This window comes from Pantherophis guttatus, chromosome 3, assembly GCF_059756535.1.
Source record: "Pantherophis guttatus breed Tessera chromosome 3, ASM5975653v1, whole genome shotgun sequence".
Taxonomy (NCBI): domain Eukaryota; kingdom Metazoa; phylum Chordata; class Lepidosauria; order Squamata; family Colubridae; genus Pantherophis; species Pantherophis guttatus.
In genome coordinates this window covers 124,083,598-124,111,407 of record NC_142065.1, presented here as the reverse complement: position 1 = coordinate 124,111,407, position 27,810 = coordinate 124,083,598, and the positions used below count along the sequence as shown (strand labels likewise).

The window sequence follows — 27,810 nt, the reverse complement described above, 5'->3', positions numbered from 1 at the left end:
AATCATTTAGAAAATGGCTAATAATCAGTGTGATTCATATTTGGTCCTTAGTCCCTTAATTCTGGCTGAACTGGATTTTTGAATTCTGTGTGTTGAGCTTCTAAAGAGAGATATTACCTTTAAGGAGACTTTCTTTCTAGGAACAATTTAATAACAACCGAACCTTTCTCAGCCAAGTCCTGCTGACTGTGACTGATAGTTGTCCAACCTGCTACCATGCATTTTGAAAATGTCTACTGTAGTCTTAAGCAGATGCACTTCACTCCCCCACTAAATTCTCTTTCCTGAAGAACAGCAACTGAACACACGGACTTCACTTGAGAAAAGAGAAAATGTCTCACCTTGTTCGAGAAGGAAGGTCCGATGATAGTAACAACAACAAGTTATTAAATTTATATGCCACCAGACTGCAGTTCTAATTCTAACAATAATTAGAAAAAAACCACTTTTTTCAGTTATATAGCACTAGCATCATTTCATTTCAGAGGTGTCTGTCATTAAAACAAACAAAGAAACAAGCCAACAAACCAGGAGGCTATCGCTTTTAAAGCCCAAGAGAATCATTCTTTCGCAACTGACTTGCCACAGTTTGTGAAGGCATGTTTAGGGGCGAAGAATTGAGACTGTCCGTGACAGTCGACTACCAAAAGCAAGCCTTCGGGAGCAGGGAAAACAATAGAGGGACGAAGGATGGGGTGGGGAGAGAAAAGGAAGGCACATCCTTTTGGGTCTTGCCAAAAGATGCGCAAAGGAGATGTCTTGGCAAAGAGAACCATAAGCAGGACCTGATTATTCAAAGCGCCTACCCAGGACCTGCGGGTTGGAGCTGCGCCCCGCAGCTGCCTGCTTGAGTACTCGGGCATCCACGTCACTGCACCACTTCGTTTCCTCCTCCCTCCGTCCCTCTCTCCCTCCTCCTCCTCCTCCTCCACCTTGCCTTCGCCTCCGGGCGACTCTTCACTGTGAAACCCACCCAAGCAGTAGTTGTAGCAGCAGCCGCAGCAGCAATAGCAAGCAGGGACAAACCCCAAGCCGAGAGACCCCCCTCCCCCTCTCCATCACACATAGAGAAGAGGGAGGGAGGGGAGGAGGAAGAGAAAGAGGGAAGGAGGGAGAGAGGGAGGGTTACAGAGGGGGGTGTTTTCCTTTTCCTTCTTCTACTTTTTTTTTTTTTTTTAGGTTGCGCTCGCGCTCTCTCGCTCTCTCTCCCTCTGCCCTCTCCCTCTCCCTCTCCGCCGTCGCTTATTGCGGCTGTTAAATTTTAAACTGCTATGCACTCCGCTTCCAGTATGCTGGGAGTCGTGAAAATGGAAGGACACGAGCACACGGAGTGGAGCAACTACTACGGCGAGCCAGAGGTAAAAGGCAACTTCTCTGTGTTGGCGTGCGCGCGTCTCTCTCTCTTTCTCTCTCTCTCTCTCTCTCCCTCTCTCTCTCTCTGTGTGTGTGTGTTTGTGTGCGGGTCCCCCACCCAATCCCCAAGCCTCCTCCTTCTGCTAAAAACAGGACTCTCTCCCTCTCTCTCTCTCTCCCTCTCTCCTTTTATACAACACTCTGTTAGCCTTGAGATAATATTAACTTTGTGATCAAATATTGACTTGCGAAGCCTCCAAATCCTTTTGCCATGCCTAGCCGCGCTATCCTAACAAAGTTGTGTTTGGCAGAGAGAAGTTGGGTGGGGGGAGGCGTGGGGGGGCAACTATAAGAAAGCAAGGAGAACAGGGGGGACATTTATGGTTCTAAAACTTGCCCCGGGAAGGTTCAGAGTCGAGGGAAAGGAAATGTAAAGGGGAGCAAAAATATTTGATAGTCGCCGGTAAAGGAAGGAAAGATTTACCTTCAACCCATAATTTCTCAGTGTTTGGATGTACCTGCTCCACATGGCCCAGGAAACTGCATGGTCCTTTGAACTTCAATACATTTTTTTCTTGATCCAATGCACTTTTCAGGTTTCCTCCTGAAGCTCTGAAATACCTCCTCCCTTCTTAAGGGCGCCGGTCTGGACTCAGCTCTTCGCTGATTTCCTTAGGGTTTCATTTGATCTGTTGAGGCGCCCTAGCGCCGCGATTGAGTCGCAGCTTGTTGAGAACTAAAATTCCGCGGAGAATCAATGTGGATTACTCCCAAGAACATGGATTAAATTTTAAATTAGATTTGAACAGTCTTAATTGGGGTCGAGACTTTTAATGGATCTAGTTGCCGGTGGGCTAGCAATGCTAACACGCACTGATTACTTGGGAAGTAAGTTACATTGCGATCCAAGGGAATCGCTTCTAACTGGAAAGCGAACGCCTTGGACTTCGTTCAATTGGATTGGTGTATCTCGAATTGAGGTGGTGCACATACTTACCGGTAGTAGAGACTAAATCCTAACTGAATCCAATGACACTTACCTCTGTAGTAAACATTCATTGGATCGCGCTGCATGTTCTGAAGAGAGAAGGTGCTGGAACCGTCGGACTTTGTTTCTAGATCAACACTTAAGGCTAAATAAGGGGGGGGGGTGTTATGGTGCACAGAATGTGATGTTTCCATACTATCTTCTTCCTCCCTAGCGAGTGACAGATTTAAGTTCCCTTTGATCTTCCAGAAACTAGACAATTTACTTAAGCAAAATCCTTTCTCATACAATAGGATATATAAGCACACACGCACCCCAGCGGAACTGTTAAATCTGGGAATTGGGCTGTGATCTCCGGATCTGTGGGGTGAACAGCCAAATCTTGTTCTGAAAGAGATCCAGTGTAATTTCCAGTAATGTAGCGCGCCTTTCTTCGCCCTGGACATGATCCGGGCAGTCTGGCTGTTTTGAACACTGAATTTACTGGGGGCGGTTTCCAATCTCAGCTTTCGGCACCAGCTTAATTCTCTCCTACCGAAATGCCAAATGCCTCAGGAGCGCTGGGGTCCTCGCCAAGGCAGCGCTACCACCGTTCCAGAAATGCTTCCAGTATTTCAGAGGGTTTTCGGGAAAGTCCAGGAAGGGTGCGCGGTGCAACGAGGAGGCCAGCGTGGGTCGCCAGGCAAGATGGGGCTCTCGGGGATGGGATCGGGGAGGTGTGGGATCTTAGACACAAGAGTGGCTAACCACCAGGCTCCCTCCTTTTGTCGCCTTTGCAGGGCTACTCCTCCATGAATGCCGGCTTGGGCATGAACAGCTACATGGCCATGCCCGCCATGGGCAGCGCCGGCAACCTCTCGACTGTGGCGTCCGGCGGCTCCATGGGCATGTCTTACGCGGCTGGCCCGGCGGGCATGAACCTGTCTCCCGGCGCAGGGGCTATGGCCGGCATGGCGGCCCACCTGAGCCCCAGCTTGAGCCCGCTGGGCGCCCAGGCGGGCTCCATGGGGGCCGCGTTGGGCGCCTACTCTGCCCTGAGCCCGGTGGGGGCCGGCGGCGGCGGCGGCGGCTACGGGCCAGCGGCGGGTCTGGGCCGCGCCCGCGACGCCAAGAGCTACCGCCGGAGCTACACGCACGCCAAGCCTCCCTACTCGTACATCTCTCTCATCACCATGGCCATCCAGCAGTCTCCCAACAAGATGCTGACGCTGAGCGAGATCTACCAGTGGATCATGGACCTCTTTCCCTTCTACCGACAGAACCAGCAGCGCTGGCAGAACTCCATCCGCCACTCGCTCTCCTTCAACGACTGCTTCCTCAAGGTGCCGCGCTCGCCAGACAAGCCGGGCAAGGGCTCCTTCTGGACCCTGCACCCCGATTCGGGCAACATGTTCGAGAACGGCTGCTACCTGCGCCGCCAGAAGCGCTTCAAGTGCGAGAAACCGCCCGGCGCCAAGCAGCAGCAGCAGCAACAACAGGGGGGCTCGCCGACCTCGGGCCCCGGCAAAAAGGCGCTCCCGCAGGCGGAGCGCGAGGGGCCCAACGGAGCCTCGGAATCGCCGCGCTCCAATGCCTCGCCTTGCCGAGAGCACAAGCGCTCTTTGGCCGAGCTCAAGGGCCAGCCGGAGCCCGCCCCGTCGCCGGCCCAGCAGCAGCACCTGCTGGCTCAGCATCACGCCCACCCGGGGCTCTCCCACGAGGCCCACCTCAAGGCCGAGCATCACTACGCCTTCAACCACCCCTTCTCCATCACTAACCTGATGTCCTCCAGCGAGCAGCAGCAGCAGCAGCATCAACAGCAGCACGCCCACCATCCCCACCCCCACCATCAACACTCCCACCACCCTCATCCTCCCCACCCCAAAATGGACCTGAAGGCCTACGAGCAAGTGATGCACTACGCCGGTTATGGCTCGCCGGTGCCCGGCAGCTTGGCCATGGGCTCCGTCACGAACAAAAGCGGCCTCGAGGCTTCGCCCTTGGCCGGAGATGCCTCCTATTATCAAGGGATGTACTCTAGGCCCATTATGAACTCGTCCTAAAGAAAAAACCCAGCCCTCTCCTTTCCGACCGCCAAAACCGAGACTTTGTGGGGCGGGAGAAAAGTTCCGTAGAGTTTGGAAAGTCTGAACCTTGTGCCCAAAGCTACCCTGCCCCCTTGACCCAATACCCACAGAAAGAGACCCCGTCCAGGGAAGGTCCAAAGCTCCTCTAAATAACGTTGGACAATTTCAACCCCCGATTTTTGGATGAGCGCTCAAGGTTCTTTCCCATCTGTCTTTGGGGGACGGGGGGCGAGCGCAGAACTGGGAACCTGGCACTCATGCCCTCTACCAATTGGAATGGGGCACCAAATATTTAGGTACTTTTTCCGCTGTTGTATGATTTTAAGCGCCCGCCGAAGGAGGGAGGGGAGGGGAGCGTGGAGGGGCTCATTGACTCCAAGGACCGTCAGGAGTGGAAACTGCCCCTGCTGCGGATCCGGCTCGTGACCATGCTCAGTTTCCTTCAGACAGCCGTTTAACTTTCCTTTGAATCATAAAGATTTTTTTAAGGCGTTAAAAAGCGACCCTAGGTATGTTTGTTATTTTGGGTTAGGAAGTTACAAATATATCTATTTTTGGATGTGGAAGTGACACAGAAGTATGTGTGTGCGTGTGTGAACTGATGTTAGATTTGAAAACTGAGGATCAAAGATACTGTAGCATTATGAAATCGAAAAAAGGGGGAAAAAGAAAAGAAGAGAGACTTTAGATTGTAATTGGCACACACAGGTTTGAATCAAATTAATTTATCGTTTCTGTACGTTTTATTTATGGCTTATAAATGTGTATTCTGGTAACGACCAGTCAAATTCCCACAAACCAATATTAAAATGATGTTGGATATTTCCCCCCTGTCCTTCAACATTTCTTTAAGATAGTTTTGCATCAATCTCCTCTTCCTCGTTTCTTTTGGTTAAATGAATAATACAAACTTTTAAACTGGGGCTAAAAAAGACTGTGGAATAATTTCAATTCAGTGTACAAATTGTATTAAGACAAGTTTAAAAAGAAAAGAAACGCAAATGAAAGCCTCTTTACTATGGTAATGGCATATAGGAACACATATTTAAGCCTCCAGGCCCATTATGTTTCTATGTAGTTTAGCATTGCACGGTTCTTACATGAACTACAACTAAGAATATTCAACTACAACTAGGAATATTCAATTATGAAAAGATGCATATCTTTTCAAGAGAGGCCCCACTGAGTTTAACTGACTTCTTCTATTTCCTGACTATTCACTTTGCAGGAAATAATATTTAATTGGATTCATTATGATTTACATCCTTGAATGTTTTAATTTGCTTGTATGTCATAAGGTGGGAATCCTATGAACATGCTGCAATTAGACTGAAACCCAGCAGGTGCTATTAATGATGCAATCCTATCCATGTCTACAGAAGGGAAAAATGAATTCAATGAGGTTGAAAACTTACTTTTTCATTGCTCCTTTAAATGTTTTGGCATCATTTGTTCTTACTTAGTAATACCTTACTAATGACAGAATTGTAAGTCCATTGAATTTACCACTTCTTACAGTTACAGTATGTTCTCATGGAAAACATGTATGCTAATTTCTGAATATTAGCCTCTTCATAAATGCTCTGAAGTTACAGTCTGTTTTGTTTTACAGCAAGCTTCATTGAACTTTTGTGTTCTTACATCTGAGAAAGAGGTTGTCTCCTTAAATTAAATGAAGGGTACTCATTTAATTTACTCAGACTTACTCAGGTAAGTCTGAATATGACTGTACCCTTCAATAATTACAAGTGACAACATCCAGTCATTTAAAAAACAAAAAACAAATCTTCCTTTGACTTTCATAGTAGGGTTAGAATCAATTCTCCTGTACTAAAGGACTGGGCCTGTAATTAAAGTGTCTTTAGCTGGATACTGATCAATATGCAGTGTATATTTCAAGGGACCAAGATTTTGAAGCATCTTTCTAACAGCACCCCAGCAACCTATCAACAACTGTTTAGTAAAGGTCATGATTCCACTTTCAAACAAGTGGCTCCTAGAACAATTATAAAAATGCACAGGTCCTGCACTTTCCCTCTTGTCTGGTAAAGAAACCAAAGGAACGGAGAGATGGTCTTATGTAGTCTGCATAACATCTATTGAAGAAGGAAGGTCTCCTAAATTCAATCTGGTGGGCTCACGGCAGGGCAAAATCCCTTGCAAGTTTGTGTCTCTGTCCTTCTTCCCTTTCCTTAAAAAAAAAAAAAAGATGTGTAATGTTAGGGACTGAAAGCTGGAATTGCTGTTCTGCCTGTCTTCCAGCCCTTTGACTAGTGGTGCTAGGAGCCCTGAAGTTTTTTTTGCGCTTCCAAAGTCCTTCTCGTCCGACACCAGTGTTTTATAGCGTCGCCTAACCATCCTTGTGCCACAGGTCCATCAGCAGTTGGGATAAGCTATATCTCGCCACAGCGATGGCTGATTGCGGCTATAAGCCCTAGAAAAGAAACGGTCAAAGAGAAGCCGCCTCCAGAGACACTAGTGCTGCGGGGCAGAAGAGCAGCTCCAGCTTTCTTGAGAGTTCCTCCGCTGATTTGGGTGGGGTGGGGTGGGAGTGAGTAGAGCCGTGCTGCTGCACTGCCCGTTATTTCCACAAGTGCCCCTTTCCTCCAGTATTTCGGTTACCAAACCAGTTGCCGTCTGTACCTAGAACTGGAAACCCAACCCCTCACCCCATTCTGCTGCCATGGTTTCCTTCCCTTGGTGAGACTCAGAGAGAGTCCAGCCCATTCATGGAAAAGTTGCCGGTTTTGCTTCTTCAAATCGGGATTTTCGTCTGGTAGACCTGCGATCCGCAGCTATGGCAGATTTTTTTGAAGGAGGTGCACGGGGCGCTAGGAACGGGGAGAGGGATGGGTTTGCTTTCCTTCCCTTTCCACCGCCCATTCACTCGCACTACCGAAAGAATAGCTCGTCTATGATATTACAATTGCAATCTGCGCACATTTTTTGGGCTGTGAAGCCCGCCCCTTCTTCGGCCAAGTTAACGTTTGGACGCTCTCCAGGATACAGAGGAGGGAAGGTCGGTCGACCCCGGTCCAGATCGGATGAAGTGAGGTGGGGACACGCGTGCTTTTCAGTGCAGCAGTGGGCTGGGAGCAAAGGCGGGAGAAAATCTACATGCATATGAACTGAAATCCCATACTAAGTCTTGTTTCCTGGCTCGCTTGTTGTTTTGCGGTGTCAAACCCATTCTGTCAAGCGAGTCGAATCCCAACCCCACGCGAAACAATAGAATTCCCTTCCCCATAATGGTTGTCTGGCTGGAATCCTGAGAATTTGAAACCGCCGGGATTTCAATAAGAGGGAGCTGCCCTGTAATCCAGGAGGCGGAATAAAAACCAAAAGCGTTGAACCAGAAGTAGCTGTAACTCGAAGTTCCTTAAAAACAAGCTCCTCGAAACAGCAAAATGGACCTCCCGGTTAAATACGCGAGCTTCATTTTTGGCAAGCTCTCGGCGAGAATCCGAGGCTTTTATTCAGTATGTTTACACGGAAATCAGCCCCATTAAATCTAGCATCGTTTGGCTGGATCGTGTAAGATTCCAATGCTTAGGCAAGCAGTCTTGATTGCTTCGAGACCATGCACGTGTCAACTGTAAATGCAAATGTAAGTAAGTCCCAGCGGACTCCCTGGTAGTTTCTTAAGAGGAGATATGGAAAATATCGCTCCGTTCCCGAGAACCAATAACAGTAAGAGTTATACCTTTCAAGAGTATTCCTATGGATTAGAAAGAGATCCTACTCGGATCAGTGGAGTCAGCTGACCCATCTAAATGCCAATCAGTCAGGGAAGCTTACCAGAGAAGAACACAAAGCCTTGCTGGTATTTCATTGTTCAAAATATGTTTTGTAACTTGGTTTGGGCATAGTTGCCATGCCGAGGTGAGGGGATTGACGGGTGGCCTAAAACAGTGTGGGAGAATATCTGATGACCTCAAGGTGTTTTGGATTACAGCGCTCAATACCTGACCATTCACCATGCTGTCTGAAGTTGTAGAGAGTTATGGTCTAAACTAAAACATTTGGTGAGAGAACGTTATATTCACCCAATATATAAATGTCTGGGTGTTAATTTATGAAATGAATTTCAAAGAAGAGAAGAAAACACTCCAACAAAAGCTAAAATGGTTCTGATGCCCTTCAAAGAGCAGTTTAGAGTATTAATAGGTGGGCGAGAAGTGGATGGCAATCTTTTCCATCTGAGGAGACTTCAAGCTATTACCAAAGTGAAGGAAACTACTCTGCTCTTTGCTGAGGACCGCTCCTTGAATGCTGGCTCAGGGCCAGAAATTCAAGTCAGTATGGATAAATTCTTCATAGCTTGTTATAACTTTGGGTTTACCATCAAAATCCAAAAGACCAAGCTATGCACCAGCCTGCTCCTCATGGACTATACCCAGAGTGCAAAATCACAATCAAAGGGCAGAAAGTACAGGCAGTTAACCAATTTAATTATCTTGGTAGTACCTTTTCCTGAACAGTGATGATTGATACAGAATTTAATTTCAGAATAGCAAAGATAGGTAGACTGCAGTCCACTGTATAATAATCAGCTCTGTAACAAAACTGAAGGTTTACAGACTTATAGTACTTACTATCCTTCTGGATGCCTGTGAAACATTGACTCTATATCAAACACATGCAAAAATGACTTCTCTTCACAGGATATTAGGCATCAGATGGCATAATGAAGTACCTGACACTGATGTTTTTATCTAGGGCATGTCTACCATCAGTCCAAACACTGCTAATAAGAGATGGGAAGATCATGCCATCCATATGCTGGACGAGCACATACTCAAACAGCTCCTTTTGGAGAACTTTCCAGCTTGCATGGAGGGCAGAAGAAACATTATAAAAATACACTAAAGGCCTATTTGAAGTCGCTTGAAATAGACTTGAACACCTGGGAAATAAAACTGCCCTACCTGGTGTAACCTCATTCACAGGGTTTCTCAAACTTACAAAGCAGGCATACCGTTAAAGCATAACAGATCAACAGAGTTGGAAGGGGCCTTGTAGGTCTTTTAGTCCAACTCCCACCCTCCAAGCAGGAGACCCTACACCATTTCTGACAAATGACAGCCCAGTCTCTTCTAGAGAGCTTCCAGTGATAACATAGTGCATTGCCTTTCTATGTGGCAGCTGTTCCTAAGCCAGTGTAAAAAAAAAAAAAAGACACCTGCATTTCTCCTTGGTCATTCGAAAGTCTTGAATGGGGGCCCCTATCTGCACAGGCTTGTGAACCACGTCTCTGGCTTCTTCACCGCAGTTGAACAGCAACAAATCAAAAGAGAAACAATCATGCACCCTATGATTGCTGGTGGACAATAATGTTATTGTTTGTAAATGTCCTGCAAACTCAGTGTGGTAACTGTACTAGAGCCGTGCAGAAGATAGGAAGCTTTCCCTATTGCTGAGAGTTGTGACCCAGCCCAGAAGGTTGTGGGGGGGGGGACGGGGGGGGCAGACAAATTCCCCTCTCTGGATTGGTCCTTGCTTAAATTCTGTGTGCTGACACTAGGATTGTTCTTCAAAGTAATTGGGGGTGGCAGCTGACAGAAGGATCTAGCAGTGTTCAAAGGACTTCTTTTTTTTAAAGATTCCTTTCTGGCATCACAGTGGTCAGTTTACATGCAACTAGCTTGGGCTCACAGCTGAGTTTATTGAGGAAATGCGGACCCAAAATTAAATGACTGAGGGTTACAGATACATCAATAAATGCAATTTGCACCTGGATCCCCAAATCACCAGCCCTGCTCCCAGTGACCCAGAGTATTAAGCATCAAGAAGATGGGATCAGCGCATTCAAGTGCATGGGGGCTTATATATTTGTGTGATTGAACACAGGTTGTGCATATGCTTGAGAGATGCATGTTATACATGTGGAAAATCATGACTTGAACCGTTAAGCATATAGGCAACAAGTCAGAAAGATGGAAAATAAAAACTTCTCTGACCTTTTGATGACCAATCTGCTCACGTTTCTTTGCCATTAAAGGAATAATTTGAATATTGGGAATTTACTGGAATTTTTCTTTAAATTTTTTTAGATGTGCAGTTAACTAATTAAATCTCATTTTTCCAACTTACAATTTATAGGTAAGTACTAATTTATAACAAATCTTTCTTTTTCTATTGTACCATCAACTTAATTCCAAACGTCTAAGTTCTAATGGGACTCACACCCACTAGGCTTCCTCTAAAGATTCAATCAGTATCAGTCAGGGAGATTCCTTTTTAACCCTGGTAGGAAATAAGATGTGACCTTAAGACCACGAAAGCCAGACAATAAATCCATCCCCTCCCCTAATCCTACATTTCCTTGGGTTGCTTTTATTTATTAAGGAAACTAAACTAAACTAAACTAAACTAAACTAAACTAAACTAAACTAAACTAAACTAAACTAAACTAAACTAAACTAAACTAAACTAAACTTGCAAGGGATACCTCTCAGACTCGTGCATAGATCCTTCGCTTATCTTTAAAAAAAAAAGTGAAATAAAACGGAAGAATTTTACTTTAGCCCTCACATGGTCTCGTCGCGAAGCAAAAGAGAAGACACCCCCTAAAAACAGAGTGAGGCGCGCATCCCGCCTCCCCAAAGGAGGACTCCGTGCTTCTCCGCCCGCAAGGACACACACGTTGTGAAGCAAAGCGGAAAATGTGTGTTCATTATCACATAAAAGGCTCCCGTCGCGAAGAAGAATGAAGGTCCGAAACGGGAGTGATCGGGAGACAATGGGCTGTCAATGGATCGCTCTAACCTGGCTGGTCCCAGCGCGCCTGCCCTATTGTGCCACGCTCGTTTTAAACTACTTAGCTGACTCCCCCTCCGCTGATCCCAAACGATAAGATGTACTTCTGCCCGCAGACATTCGAGGGGAAAAAAAAAGAGGGAGGAAGACATTAAAGAAAAAAAAAATGAGCCACTGAGAAGTCTGCTCTGGAGTAGCAATTGTTTCTTTCTATTTTTGTCTCCACATATTTTTTTCCCTTAAACCTGCGGATGGCGGCTTGGTTAAAAAAAAGTGTGTGTGTGTGTGTGTGTCAAAAGATCACACTCATTAGTTCATCTCCACACTTTTTTTTTAAAGTGCTGGTGCTTTAAGTCGTCGGAATCTGTGAATAAACAAAATCAGTAAACAAATAATAAAAAAAAAATCTAACTCCAAATTCCAGGAGGGCAAACTTTACGCAGCACGTCATACTTCGGTAAATTTGCACAGATATTAGGACGGCTGTTCTTTACCTCTCGCTATGTGTATATTGTATGTGTGTGCGTGCGTGTGTGTGTGTACGCGCCTGTTTCCTCTGCTCCTTTTGAGCCATTGTGCTTAACTGAATTTTATAACGCTGATCGATATCTTGGTAAAATATTCATTTTTAAACTAGCGGGCAGTGAAATCTTTGCTTTGTGCTAAAGTCAACAGTCGCTCCAATAAATGCAGCGATGCCTTTCCGCGGAATTGCAGACGGTGGGGTATCTGGCTTGTCATCTGCGATCTGCAGCTCTCTGGCATCAGGTAGGGATTTATCTTGGTTTTTAATTGGGAGCATTGTACAAGGGGGAGAACCGCGTTTGCTTCCTACTTATTGTTACTTCCCACTCAGAATCGGGCCCAGAGGAACAAGGCAACAGTCTCTCTACCCTCACCCCCAAACTCCCCAGGAAGAAAAAGGTTCCATTGGTGCTGGTTTAGGCAGAAACGGATCTGGGTGTCCGATGCCCTCTGGTCCCAACCAGCCTTCCCTCTCGTACACACAGGCGCGGACAGGTGCCCAGGGCACAGCACAGGAATGCTGCTCCGCTGGGGGCAGAAGCCAAGGTGCGAATTCTCCACGGCTGCCACTGCTTTCTTTCTCCAAGATTTTCCCCGCAGCTAACTGAAGGGACCACTGGGGGCTGGTGACAGAAGGCTTAGGTTATATGTAGCTGAAGGAAATTCAAGTTTACCAAAGAGTAGGGATCAGTAGTTTTCACGGAGCCGTGGTCTGGCTATTGGAAAGAAAACAAAGGGTTGGCCTAACCAGGCACTTTGATCTCATACAGGCAGCTCTCTTAACAGTAGCAGATTTGATTACTGCAAAACTTCGCTTGAATCATTCTAAATCCTCCCCCGCCCCCCACTTTCCATTTTGCTTTCTTTGTTTTCTGCTTGTGATAGCTGGACAATGGTGGCTTTTATCTATCCTTTTGTTTTTGAAATAGGTACTAGATAACCCTCTCCTCTCAATATATGGCTACCTGGATTCTCTCCCCCCCCTTCTTCTTTTGTTAAAGCTCAAAAGAAAAGAGGAAACGCATCTCTACATAGGTTTTACCCAATGGACACAATGCCAGAATTACTACCCCAAAATATTAACTTTCCTTTAATTAGGTTTTGTCATTTAATTGTTTTAACAAAAAATGTGAAGACTTTGAATAGATTGAATGGAAAAGACAGAGTTTTTTACTTTGGTGAAAACCTAGGATAGGATAGGAGCTAGGCATCACTTGCTATCTTCCTAGGACATCTTCCCAGAGCTTTTCATTAAAATCATTGGTCAGGCAATCTGAATGTTAGATGATAATCCCTCCAAACATGTTACAAGTACTGTTTCCAGGTAGCAAGAATGATTCCATTTGCAAATTACTTATAACGTCTGCTTGAAGTGGTTAAAAAACAGGTGATGTCTGATATTTGTTTCACTGTCTTGAAATTCTTTCTCTCAATGCTGTCCAAAATGTGCAGGCACATCCATCACCAAAGCAACATGTATATTGAGGTGATTTGATCTGGCAGGAAAGAATTAAGATCCAGGCAAAAGCACTCACCTTCCCACCTCACATTGAAATCTGCTGAAGTCAGTGGAACTCAAAGGTTATTAATTTTATTTCAGTTGATTGTCTCTCACATACATATTTATTTTGTCCTCGGGTATGCATATTGTATTATTAAGATTTCCCATTGCAGGGATGGAAGATGGGTGCTTTCGTATAAAGTTGATCCTTGGATTGTTGGCTGAGAATCTAAACAATATGCAGTGAATGTTAGAAAGATTGTATAATGCAACAAATTTGGATCTGGATATTTATGTATCAAAGACCACAGAAATTGTGTTTGACAAGAAAAAATAATTTCACAATTGCAAGTTATGCATAAATAGTGAAAAGCTAGAGCAAGTAGATGCATTTTTAACTTGGTGGGATGTTTCTAATATATGGGAAAATTGATGAAAAAATTAAGATATGCAAATATTGGCAGAAAGGTAGGGTATATCTTTTGTTGAATGTTTGTTGAGACAAGTGAAGAAAGTTGTATGCAAGACTGAGCTTTTGTCCACTTGGGGAATGAGAATTGGCTATATCAACAAAAACAAAAAATTGAAAAAATTGAAAAAGTTGAATTCAATGAAGAAATAAGTATTTTAAAAGTTTGGGTAAAACAAAGCAAGATAGTGCTAAATGAATGTAGGCTAATACAAAAATGAGTGACCAGCATGAAAGAAATAGATTAAGGTAGTTTGGGCACATAGAGAATAAATGAGGCTCAAATGGCAAAATAAGAAAAATAAACAGGTTGAGAAGAAGAGATGTCCTAGAGTAGACAGTCACAGTTGGATACAACCTGAAAAAGAGTTATGAAATGTTTTAAGAATAAAAGGCAATATAGGAAGCATATCTATTGAGGAAACAAGGGTGGATTGTATGTATGGACAATGAATGATGCAATCGATTTAGCTGTATTTCCTTATCTCACACCTTTAATTTCTTTGAGTTACTATTTCTTACTATCTTTCTGTATGTTGTGTGTGTGTGTTAGTGTACTGGACATACTGTATATATATATGCATATACGCATACATATATCTCAGAACCATAGAAATTCCCTTTTGTCTAGGGAGGGTCGGTAACCGGCAACGGCTAAAATCAAAACAAAACTACCCTCCCTTCATTCTAGACATGATTGTTATGATATTTGTCGGTGAAACTATCTTTTTGGTGTAATTTTATCATTTGCGAAGGGAGTTAACAGCAAGCAATAATAGACACCCCCCCCAGCTTAATTAGAACCCCGATTTTCTGGGGGTATTTCATACCACGCCGACTTGGCCTTTCAAAGTCTTTCCCCCTCCCCTCCCCAGTTTTTCTTCCGACTAAAGAAGTATGTCGCATTTTTCGGGGGCCGCCGGGTGAGGAGGGACAAGGAGAGACCGGGGAGAAACCTTAGCAAGGGCAGGAGATCCGCCTGGGTTCCTCCGAGCGCTAAAGAGCGGGAAGGACCTTCTCCTCGGGACCCGACTGCGTGTGAGGTCTGTCTCGGAGGGCAGGCTCTTAAGAGCCTTCGCTTCCCCTCCAGATTGGGCCCGAAGAGGAAGAGGGCGGGGGGTTTCCTCATTTGATTTCCCTTCCATCTAAACTGACGTGACAGCTTATATTTCCCCAGCAAGATGGGATCGCTGCAGGACACACACCGAGGCTAATGGTTTTTCAATAATTAATACTGTCCCCGCCACTGGTAATGCGGCCTCTCGGATTTGTCAATTACTTGTCATTAAACGAATGTCTACCCACGTCCTTGCTTAGGTGGCGGAGCGAAGGAAGGAAAACAGCTCCCGTCTCATCTGGCTCAGCAGGGGAAGGCCCTCCGGGGTTGCCAGGCTCAGGCAAGATTCCTGCAAGAGTCGAGTCCGCAGGAAGCTTCCCGGGAGATTTTATCTGCCAAGTGGGCAATTGGGGGCTTCTGTATCCGTGCACTTCTTTGGCTTGCCAGGAATGTTTGCTCGGTTGTTTGACTGGAAAGACACAAGCCAACAAGCACAGAGCCCATGAGGTAGCACATCGCTCCAGGAAGCCGTGTGACTCAGTTCAGTTAAATTTGCCAACTCCTTTCCGATTTGCTGCTCCCGTGTCTTTAGCAATACCGAAGGCGTCAGGCTTTCTATCGCCGCCATGACGCCGTGAGATCTATGCCTCCCGACAGAAGTAAGAGAAATGCAACGGCTGTTGCTTTTCCCGCCTTCCAGTTCAGGGTCACCTGCCGCGATTTACTCTACCCAGCAACCAGTAAAGCCATGGCTGACGCGGCAGGAAAGTGACAAGACCATATTCGCACCACCAAAACGATAAAAGCTGCCTCGACGCCCCTTTCAGCAGGTTCGACCTCTTTTACTTCACAGGGGCAGATGGGACACACGCCTAGCCCATTCGAGCATGCGCAGAGGGTCACTTTTCCCGCCGCCGAGTTTTTGCAACCTTGGTCTTTCGGCCTCATCGCTGGCCGGGGTTGCAAGAGGGTGGCCCTTCTCCGGGTCCTCCAGAGCCCTCGCTCCAAGGACCTTGGCCGGAGGGAGGCCCCGGCTCCGAGGCCTCCCTTGGAAGTAAGAGACAAAACAAGCAGCTGCCCCTAACGCCACAGCTTTGCTGAAGCGACAGGGACCCGTCCTGCTCTCAAGCGACGCCCGGAGGCCTGGCGCGCCGAGTTCCCAACTCCGACAAGACAGCCAAGCCTCTCTGCAGCCTGATAAGCGATCCTCCCGCCTGGGCCGCTGCAGTTCGAAATGCTTTCTTTCTTGGGCTCATGCTCCAAGCTTAAAGCCGCAGCGGTGAGCAGCCCCAGGGCCAGCCAGAAACGGGGACGGGGAGCTCGTGTGGCAGCTTTTTTCCGGCGCAAGGGGACGCCGCCGGCCAAGCACCCCCTACAGCACAACAGCGGCAAAGCGCTTTTGCTGGCGAAGACCACCGCTGGCCAAGAAGTCGCCTTGTGCTGCTTCTTGCCCGGCGTTCACCGCGGGTAATCCCACACTATTATTGTACTACACGGACACTTAGTTCAGCTTTGCTTTGCCTCTTGGTCTGGCCTGTTTAATACCTTAGTGCAAAGTCCTCGCATTCCCCACTTTTTCTGTTTGGGGCGAAACCTCTAAGTTCCAGTAGTGTCTCTCTTAATTGCGTAGCTGGGGCCCTTCGTTCATATCCGGTGCGGCCGCTTTTCAGGGCGTAGTTTTATGCCAAGGCGAAGACTTCGAAAGCCAAGAGATTCGCAGGCACAGAAATGGGAAAGGCGTCGGGCTATCTACGTGCCTTTCCACAAACCAAGGGGCAGTCGGGCCTAGTGAATCCTGCGTGATGAAAGCAGCATCGTAACGATGCTGCAGTTCAACTAACAAAACAGAGTATTGGGCTACTGCAGAAGAAAGTGAGCTAGGATTCGTGTGGCGGCGGGGGATGTTAGTGGAAAATAGCATACTCTTTTGAGTTACACGGCACCGGGACGATTTTCCCTCGCTTTCAATGTCTCGCTTTCTTCACCAGATACGGAGCCTTGTTCCAAAGGCAACGTTGTCCAAAGAGAAAGCCTGGAGTAGAAACAAATAATAACCTCCCGTTCCCTGAGCCGCCTATGTTCGTTCTGTTAAAAATAGAGCCGCCGCGTCGCTTCTCTGTCCCGAATTCCTCTATTCAAATTTGCAACAGAAGGGCAGAAATCATCTAATTGTCTGCTCTTGTTTTCTTCTCGTCTTTTCCCCCTTTACTTCCCTTCCCTTCCCCAAAAATCCCGCCCCACCCCCTTCTCTGTTGTGAGCCTGGTAATGACATGCAAGGACCGGCTGAAAGACAACCAGACATCAAAGCACAAAGCAAATGACATTTCCCCCACGTCGATAAGAAAGTCACACTCCAAACTTTCTTTTCCTTCTTAAAAGGAGCTCCGACGGCCGAAAAGATGGCATTTGGGGGTTGTGTTGTCCCCAACATTTAGGTCCTGCACAATCCCATTACAAAGAGACGGCGTCCGGCAGGACTTCAGAAATGTAAGGAATTTGGGGACCAAACATCATTTATTGGGGATAAGAGAGCGTATGTCTATGTGTGTGGGGAGAGAGGCGGGCAAGCGGGTGGAGAAGACACATTTGGAGCTGAGATGGGACTAATTATCGAGATAGAGAACAAGGAGCTGGAACACCCAAGTCGAACTGAGTCGTCTCCCGGGAGACTGATGGAGACCTATTTTACAAGCTGTAATTCCGCTTTAGATGCTTGCAAACTAAAGTCAATTCACACCCTCTTCTTTATTCTAGAAATATTCCTAATCCTGCAGTTCAAGCGGGAATCCTCTGGCCTCTTCCTTTCTAATATTAGTCTAGAAACTTCATAAAAGGAGGCTCGATTATAGGAGGGTGGAATCACTTTCCTTCCCAGTTTAACTACCTCGGCAACGTCTAACCTGATGAATAGATATTAAACTTGGAGAAACATCCTGTGCCCTTCTACAGGCTCTTGCTCTGTTGCCCGTTTGACAGGCCAATTAACTGTGGGGAAATTTAAAACAAAAGCATATTGCTTTTGATTCCAGTATTTTCAGGCAGTACTTTGGGGGTGAGCATAGACATTTTCCTTTGATCTTGTCTTAATGCTTATTTATAATTATGTAAAACAAAAGGGAATTATTCATGTGGATGTGATTAATATAAAAAGAATACATCTTTGTTATTGCCAAAACCTAGAGTGCTTTAATCTTATCGCATTAGTTCTGTGGACAGCTAGTTAATCTGATCATACCTATGCTCACTTGAAAGTAAGCATATAAGTATAGTTAGAACAAAAAAGGATTCAATCTGAACTCTTAGTTGGGAATAGTGTGTGGGTTGGAGCTGTGTGCTTTTGGATTAAGTTTTTATTTTTGATTAACAATCAATAAAAAGAAGTAACATTCATGTTTGCAAAATAATCATTATGCTTGCCTTCTTTTAGAATCTTGAGCCTTCCTCTGATCATTTAAACTTTGCAACAGAGACAACAAGCAGTTTAATTTTATTCATACTTATGGCCAATTGGTTTGATTAATTTGATAAGACAGAAAATACAAACAATAAATGAAAGAATATGCATTCCAATACACATATGAAAATAAACTTCTGCATTTATTTTATAATACTATATAATAAAAATATGCTACTTGACCAGAAACAATAATTGAGGAATACAAATACCACCAGTTCTAAAAGCAGGGGCAACATTTGATTACATTTGGATATTGACATCATTCTATTTTCCAAATCATTTGACAGGTTAACATTTAAATAGGAAAAGTAGAAAATTGTTCTCTCATAGATAAGAGGCCATATCATATCAGCCCTTAACTAACAGAGAGCACTCCATTTTCTAAGAAGTAATCACAGTTCTCTCTTCTGTGGGGCCTTATTCTTCACCTCTCCTTCTCTCTCAGCCCTGAATCTTTCCTTTAATTGATTGCCAGTTCTTTAACCACTAGAGATATACCTCTAGCAACAACTTGATCTAGAGCAAGCTATTAATCTCTCATTGTGGCAGATCATGCTATTGTTAAAGGAACAGCTGCAGAGTTCAGCTAAAGAATTAGTGGTGGGAATTTGAGGCCTATTTGAAATTAAATGTTGATGACCCTTCCAAATCGGGTTTTTGGATTATGGTAAGAGTAGCAGGCAACATATTTACTCAGAAGTTCATTTAGTTTGCTTTCCATACTTGTAAATTATAAGTCTTGCTCTCTTAATTAACATTCCTGCTTCACAATGGGTAAACTGACTCATCACAAGGATTCTGGGTTCAGTTTTATGGGCTTTCCTCTTACCTTGTCCATTTGTACTGCAACTGTACACTTCTGAGCTATATTATCTGAATTAATTTGAAAGAATATACCACAAAAATCATTAATAATTTCTAAGTAATATTTTAAGTTTAAACCAAATCCATCAATTTCTTTACTTGTAAAATATAATTCATTTACCGTGTTCTTTTTCTTAATTTCTTTCTTAACACATTTCCTGCATATTCAGAATAATGGCAGCAATCCAATTCCATTTATTTGGGATTAAAATTTACTAATCTAAGTGGGACTTGTTTTTGAATAAATATGCCTGGAATTTCTTTTCCCTGAAAAATCTTTAACTTACTTTTTCTATAATCCTAGATTGGTATGGAAAGAGATACCAATCACAAATGGAGGTCTGACATAGATTTAAGAGCCCAAAAGGTTTGTTTCAGAAGCCAACAAAACAATCACCAATGGCTCTATGGTGTTTAACAGGATTATTTAATGCCTGAACAAGAGTGAAGTCTAGATTATATGGTAGTGGCACTGCAGCCAAATTGACATAGCAAAAAACCTCTGTGGCACCTTAAAGGCTAACATAACAATAAGATGAATTTTCATGGAACCAGAGCTCTTTTTATTAGATATATCATCCCAAAATGGCATGTGGGACTAATCTGAGTGTAGGATCAGGAAAAATATATCAGCATTTAAAAATCTAACAGGAATAATATGCAAGAAATGAATGAGTGCAAATTACATTAATAATTATATGGGTGTAAAATTTATTTAGAAAAATGCTTGAACTAAATGGGACATGCTTATTGAAATTTATATGACTGCCAATTAAATAAGGTCCACAGGCTTTAAAAATACCTTTGTAATTGAATATCTATTATAATTCAAGAATATCTTGAATTACTCCCATAATTATAGTTCCAGTTATTGAGACCAGTGGAAACATGATTGAATCTTTTAAAATCCTCTTTATTTTCTCAAGTGTATGGCTTGCTGTTTCCACTTTTTTCTTCCAGGTATTTCTAATCTGGATGGGAAAATACCAACTGCTAGGAATTAAGGGGTGTCCCTGGTGATTTAAAAGGCTGGTCACTTCACAGTGTCTCCAATCAGAAGTCTGCAGGGCCTTCTGCGGAGCAAATGGGCCTGCAGACAATTCTAAAGACAGCCAGGTTTAAAAACAATTAAGATGAAGACAGGATGGCAAGAGGTTCAGGTAACTAGAAAATAGCATTTGATTGAAAATGTTTTTGTCTTCATAATTATTGTTTTTAGAAGGATCTTTTATGTAAGTAGCTTGCCAAATTTAGTGATACAAGTCTGGTATGTCAAAACCAAGGGGCTAATGGGAGATTTGAATACTTCAGTAAAATAAGTTTTTAAAGAAAAATATAAGCATTATTTAGTTCTAATAATTACTATAAATCATACTCACCATAGACTTGCCAAATGATGACTGAGCAGCATGTGTTTTCTAATTTCCATTGATCCCTCTCCAACAAAATCATGATTCTTCATCCCAGGAGAATTTTCATCCTAATTCTTTATTCATAGGAACATTCAAAAGACTGCTCAGTTGGTAAATATAAATCTAAAGTTTATATAATGTGGGTCCTAAAATGAAGCATATTATATCATATCTTTGCAATTTTTGGCCTTCAAAATAGACAATAATTCAGTGTAGTAAGAGTTTGCAGTTTTCTAATGTCTAGCATCAAATATTACAAGTTGAATATATTACAAGATACCTTCTTCCACTAAAGACTCCTTTGGGGGGGGGGCGGAAACATGATTTAGGCACAGACAAAAGGATCTGGGTTCCAAGAATTTAAGGAGTTATAGAATATACTTATTTCCATAAAGTAAAATAAAGTCTCATTGCTGTATCTCTCTCAAACCTGCAGTGTTGCCTTTCGACAAGCCTTAAATCAGGTTTGAATTCAACTTCTTGGACATAATCCCTGGTACTAGTTCTACAGAGTTCACTGATTGTGCATTTGGGTTGCATTAATCATTTAGAGACTGAAATATCTGAGGAGAGAAAGAACTTGATATGTTAGCCTGTTTTCTCCCAACCCTGTTTGTGACCCTAATCCGAAGTAAACAAGATGTGGGTTCATTTAACAAAGAGCAGACTGAATTCTTCCCAGTTTTTTAAACTGGAGGCGTTCATGAAAGCTGCAGTCCTATTCTTACCTCGAAGTAGGTGCCATTAAATCAGTCAACCTGCCTGCGACGGTTCCTCAAGGAAGGGTCGCAGAGCGCCGCTTTTGGGGGCCCTTGGCAAGAGTGTTTTTTTTGCCGGGCCGCGAAAGGCTCCCCTTCCTGTTCCTTTCACCTTGGAACAGCAATGAAATCTGCTCCAAAGCTCAAGGATAAGACGCCAAGCCGCTGGAAACCGTTTATCTCAGGTGCCTTTAACCTGCAGTTATCTGCTGCCAGATCATTTTAGGGAGCTCAGCTCGGTAACCTGAGATGAGGCTCCATTGATGGTGGAGAGAGCGCCTTTTAGATTCCCCCCTTACTTGGTAAACAAGGCCGAGGAGTTGGTCTCGCTCCCTTCCACCCCACGGAGCCACTTGCAGCCAGCACCTCGCTAATCTCGGAGGTCACTCCTTCTTCAGCGTCTCGGGAAGAATTCTGAGCACAGGCGACGTTGGGAAACAGGGCAAGGAACGAGGCGGGCGGACCGGGAGCCCTGGCGGGCCACCGTCCCTGAACGAGGCGTTAAGTTCAGGAGGCCTCGAGCTGACTTCTGGAAGTTGGCCATTTTGCAAAACAAACGCTGAGCGGGGAAAGGCGCCTGCGTCCCTGTGCAGCCGCGATTTCGGCGATTTCAGAAAAACCGGCGAAGTTCTGCAGAGCTGAGCTGCAATCCCAGGGATTTAGACGTGACTCAGTTTTGCCAGCCTAAACTACAAACATTCATTTTATTTCTGCCCCGATCGCCCTGCGTTTTAATATTAATTGAAGTTGTTAATACAAATAACTCAAGGCAGCAAACCTATCCAACAAACTAAGTTCTGTTCCCCACAACAATCCTATGGGATAAATTGGGCTGAGAGAGAGTGACTGGCCAAAGATCACTCAGTTGATTTTCATTGCTAAAGTGGAACTTGAACCCACGGTCTCCCACTTTCTAGTCTGGAGCCTTTATCACTAAACCAAATTGACTCTATCTTTAGAAGCATTTGCAAATTATACAAACATTAGTTAAGATGACTTTGAGCTTATAATGAATTGTGCAACCTCATTAGTTTAGACTTGCTTATTAGAAATAATGGCACCCTGAACTGAGAATTTTTGAACAGGCATGCCCCCACAATGATAAAATTCTTTTAAAAATGGCTTCCCATTTTTAGTTTTTTAAAAAAAGACTTCCTGCACAAATTCCATAAAACCCCTCCCTCAATCTTACCAGACCCATGAAGTCCTGCCAAATGCAGGGTGGGCAGGTTTAGACAACAGAAATGCCGAAGTTATCCTATGAAATTTTCATGGTCTGTTAGGAGAGATGCTGAACCAGGGTGCAAGTAGATTTGCCTCAGGGTTATCTTCAGTACTTCAGGTTTCCCTTCTGATGATATGAAAGGATGATGGTGTTCCTACTGCACCTTGGAAAGGGGCAAATGATAGAGGCCCAAATGTTTTTCTGGGTCAGGGCTTTTGATGAGTCATGGTTTTGCAGAATTAAACAATTCTCTGAAACAAAGACCTTTGATTCATTATTGGAAGGCATTTCTTAGCCTTAAGTCTTGCCTTTGAATGCAAAAGAAAATGGATTCCCAAGGAGCAAAAGTGAAGCAGAAACTTGGAAAAAGGAGGTAAGAGAAGAGGATGAATGATTTGTGTTCATCTTTTCGCAGTAGAGGTGAGTTTCATTGATAGCAGAAAAGCCATGATATTTAATTTGTTGTATCACATGCTTTGATTGGAAGACTAATAACAAAGATGCAGATTACGGAATTCAGATTACGGAATCATACATTTATGATTTAAATGTATAAACAATTCAGTCTAGATTCTCTGTCACTGGATTGATTTACATATTTCATGAAGCCAAAGAGGAATATTTTAGTTTGCTGAATAACCCATAGTAACTATGGAAGATTCATCTGACACATAAATTAGAGGATGGGTTAAGGTGATATGCGTACCAGTCAGAGAGTGACACAAGATTGCATTAGATCAAGCAATAGCCCAGGTAGTTCAGTGGGGCTTCCATATATCTGCAGGTTCTCCAGAGTTTCTGACAAGATTCTGATGCCACAGAACAGGCCTAAGACTTTGCCAAGAATCTCTTCCTCAAAGAATTAGAACTATTTTAAGATGCCTTCTAAATAAATGCATAACAGTGAACTCCTAAGAGGAACCTTTTGTGTTTGCAGGAGTGTTGAGCAAGAAAACTGCCCTATTTCCCAGATGATGAACTAAAGGGTTTAGGCTTGATTCCAAATCTTCATCTGGCATGATTTGATGTGAAGGAAGGCCACAAATGTAAAAGCTTTGAAGCATTTAATATACATGGAGCTCCTGATAATCATAAAGGGAGGCCCAACTGAGAGTAGCTGTCCTTACTGAGAACTCAAACTCTGGCCTCCATGCCTCCTCCTCCACCACTGGTCCTTCTGGACACACAGAAGTCATACCTCTCCAAAATGACAAACTTGACAGAAGCTAATCTCAACCATCAGGCTCATTGTCTCTCCGTTCTTCATGCATTGTTGATAGGGGAAAGCCAGTGGCCAGGGTGAGCTACTTCAACTCCTCCCCAGTACCTTGATGCTGTTCAGAGAAGTTGGCTCCAAGTGCTATTGTTCCAAAAGCCTTGCTGGGTGAGGGTTGGGAAAGAGGGCTACTGTTGGTGGAGGACCCCAGAATTGGCTGGCTAGCTAATTTGATACTAAGGAACTTCTGGGTACTGTTATATAGTTATCTGCATATGTCAGTGACATTTTTTTTCTTTGATTTATATGCCGCCCTTCTCCGGAGATTCAGGGCGGCTTACAATGCGTTAAGCAATAGCCTTCATACTTTTGTATATTTATACAAAGTCAGTTTATTGCCCCCACAATCCAGGTCCTCATTTTACCTACCTTAGAAAGGATGGAAGGCTGAGTCAACCTTGAGCCTGGTGAGATTTGAACTTGCAGTAATTGCAGGCAGCTGATGTTAATAACAGTGCTTTAGTCTGCTGCGCTACCAGGGCATCACTTGGAGCATTGGCCCAACTATTGTCCAATAATCTGAAGACTTGCCTGTTATCAAAAAGCAGACATTTAGAATACCAACTTGCCCCACTAGCTTGTCAGGCTGAGCTTTAGAATGTGTGTGAGCCAGTTTCAGCCTAAAGACCACTGTTCTGAAGGGCTTTGAGGGACTTGAGAGGAAGACAAGTCTTGGTTCAGAGGAATTTTATTTTAATTTCCAAAACTATTTCCAGGAGCAGTTTATCAATAGCACTGTCTGAGACACCTGCTATGTGTCTCAGAAAAACCTATTTGTTATTGGTTCAAGACAGGGAATGCAGTGAGGCAGTGACAAAAAGCCTCAATGTTTACTGTAGAAACCAAGCATGAAATTGAATGTTAACTATTTCAGAAAAAATGCAAATCCAATTGAAAACAAAGGCAAGAACGATTTAGAGGTATCAGCTTATGGAGCTCCAGTTGAAATGTATTATTGAAGTTTTGCCTGCAGGATTTTGAAAAGACAGTTTTACAAAGAAGGCGCAGTCAGAAGAAATGTTGTACTTAAATAATCCATAAAAAAGAGAAAATTGCATATTTCAAATAAGGCACACTGAAATCTTTTAAGTTAACTAAGTGAAACTGAGGACATTACTTAACATTTTCACTTACATATCAATAGGCCAAGGATTTATTTTCTATGACCTTAAATAAAATTTGAAGAGATCACCAAAAGGTAGAAAAAAACTCCTGGCATCTTAAAAAAGTAATATATCACTGCCTAAGCTGGAGGCAGGCAAGCAGTGTATTTGGTCAAACTCCAGGATCAGATGTAGGTAGCAAGCATTTTTTCATTATTGGTGGATTTATTTGCTGTGGCTGTTAACCCAATGTGGAAAAATTGAAAACATGCTTTGTTTTTGAATAAACATTGACATTGACATTATTTTCAGTTTTTGCTAGTTCCCATTTAGTGTTAAATTGCACTATTTTGAATCAGACTTCCCTCTAAAGCTTGTTTTAGTTGAAGTTACTTGTTAAGCCAATATTGGTTTAGTGGCAGAGAGATGTTCTAATGTTTGGAATGCAGAAATGGTCTGTTATTCTTTATGAACCTGTACAGTAAGAATTATTATATCAACTATTGTCTCAGCATGCATCAATGTTCTAAAAACAGAAAGATAACTAAAATTTAAGATAGGCTGTAAAAAATATTGCTTTCCAATAAATCATACAACCAACTATTTAGTGATTGGAATTCACTCTAATTGTGATGTTGAAGGCTCTGTCTGTGTCTGTGTAAGCATTGCTCAAAATTATCTCCCTTTAAGAATTCCAGCAATATGCAAAGATGATCTGGTAAAGATTTTACTAGAATATTGTCTACTTCCTCCAGTCTCCATAAAACTAGTAGGTGCTTAACTTTGGATCATGCTTGTTTCTTGAATAGCGAGGAATTAAGGTACATAATTGCATGACTTATATAGGGACAATCCTCACTGAACTTCCTAGTAGGCTTGGACTGATAGGCAGATATGGATAGGGGAATACTGTCTATTCTATTGATTTCAGAGAGTCTTTTTTAAGGGAATGCTCTTGGGATCTTCAGGAATTTCTTGTGAATTGATTGTGATAACTTCCCTAAAACATTATTTCATGTCAAAATTATTTGTTATTGAATCCTTCCTATTTAATGACTGCATCTGCAATAGTAAGTTCTTTGAGATTTAGACAAATTGAAACAGATTTGGATCCATGTAATATCCATTTAATTTCAATATAGGATTCAGTCTTTAAGCTTATCGTAAAATGTAGACCACATAGAAACATATTGCTTCATCATCTTTTTTTACAATATGAAGACTTAAAAATAGAGATTAACAGTCTTTAGGTCCCTGATGTAAACCCATATATTTCTTAATGCCTAAACTTTGATAAAGGGAAAGGACATGGGGATGATGGAGAAAGAAGAAAAATGATGGGCACAAATAAAATACTAATTCTGAACCCAGAGAGTATTCTTTTTATAGAGAAGGCATATGCATCTATTTAATTATTTATTTGTAGTTTGCTCTGCTCCCCAAATTCTGATGTACATGCTAGAAAAGCAGCAGTTTTAGAAGGAACACTTCCTTGAGGATAGTATCTGCCATCCATGATTTATGACGATTCTTGAATTAAAGATAATTATGTCTTAAAAGAAGTAGTAAATTTATGAAAATGATAATAACTTGACACTGACCGCCAACAACTCTCTAGGGTTTCAGGCCTGTTTTTTTTCCCATGCCTACCTGAAGATGCCAGAATCAGACCAGGAATTCTGCAAAAGTTTGCTGGGGCTGCCCAAAGCCAATTTTTATGCAGCACCCCTTTTATTTCAGTTTAGTTTATAGCACAATATATCTAGAACTTTGGCTCTGCTCTGTGCTGAATTCAAGGCACTTGTCACATGCTACTGCAGGAGAGCACATCCCCCGGTTACCAGAATCTGAAATCTTCAATACAGCTAATTCAGTTATATATAGTGTCTATTTACTCCCACCCACTCTCTGATTTCTCTTTAACGGTTCTCAGGAGACTCAGCCTCAAGTGTCTTAATGCGTAACAGTGATTTATACCTGAATTTAATTTAATTTATCAAATTAGATTGAGTGGAACTGTTAATCTTTTACATGGTGTTTTATATGTTGGATCTTTATGACCTCTTGTTACAGATAGGAGGAACAAGAAGATCAGTTTCTTGTCCTTGCTTTGTTACTTGAGACTGCAAGTAGTTCCTCATGCATTTGAATACTACTAACGCCTTCTAGATATATCCTAACTTGGACCACTCTTTTTAAAAAAACATTATTTGATAATACCAAAATAAAAATAAAAATACAGTACATATAATAGTATGAAAGGAGCAACACATTTCAGAACAGGTAAGTTTAGCAATTGTAATTTTTTTTTTAGCAATTTTAAAAGAAAAAGATGGTTATAAATAGAACAACTATAAAAATGTTATGGCATTTAAAAGTCTTGCTTCTTAATTGAAAATATTTCACATGTTATCATTCTGATAATCCATTGCTACATACCACATATAGATTTCTCTTTCCAATGTTATATAATTTTTTAGTGAACCTCTGCCTGAAGAATCTATAACTCTTGATTCTGGGAATATAGACAAAAGGAACATGAATCCTTAACATACACTGCTTGATCCAGAGTCATGCTAACAATCCTGCTGATGTCTGTTTAAGGTGAAACAATAATAGGACAAGCTAAAACCATATGAATTAATACTCCAACTACTAAATTACATATTCAGTAATAGGGTGATTGTAACTAGTTATTTCTTGAATGTTCTTTGAGGCATCCAATATACATGGAACACATTTTTCTTTTATTAGTAAAATGTTAAGATTAAAGGAAATACATTTTATACTGTTTAATTCAAATTTCTATTGGTCTACAAGACTAAAGATAATATATTATTCAAGGTCACAGAAATAACTTATCAAGAACATCTTCCTTGAACTTGCTAAAATGATTATTGCTTTAGGAGCTACAAATAATTCTTCCCAAATCTCTAACACTGTTCTAAATCTCTAAAACTTCAGAAGCAGTAGTCACATCTGGACCTAATAACACC

At 42.8% G+C, this 27,810-nt stretch overlaps 1 protein-coding gene and 1 long non-coding RNA gene across 2 annotated transcripts; one reads left to right on the top strand and one right to left on the bottom strand.

Annotated features, from left to right (window-relative positions):
- The first annotated feature begins 1,138 nt into the window (after positions 1 to 1,138).
- On the top strand, positions 1,139 to 5,232 carry FOXA2 (forkhead box A2). The gene is made up of 2 exons (XM_034411775.3): positions 1,139 to 1,358; positions 3,121 to 5,232. Exons 1-2 carry the CDS (start codon positions 1,272 to 1,274, stop codon positions 4,381 to 4,383), a joined length of 1,350 nt encoding a protein of 449 aa, XP_034267666.2. The 5' UTR covers positions 1,139 to 1,271; the 3' UTR covers positions 4,384 to 5,232.
- A 5,301-nt stretch (positions 5,233 to 10,533) lies between these two features.
- LOC148114814 (uncharacterized) lies at positions 10,534 to 27,053 on the bottom strand. The gene is made up of 2 exons (XR_015733221.1): positions 21,181 to 27,053; positions 10,534 to 20,526 (listed from the first exon to the last, which is right to left on the bottom strand). It is a non-coding gene; the product is annotated as an uncharacterized LOC148114814 (long non-coding RNA).
- Between the last annotated feature and the right edge of the window lie 757 nt (positions 27,054 to 27,810).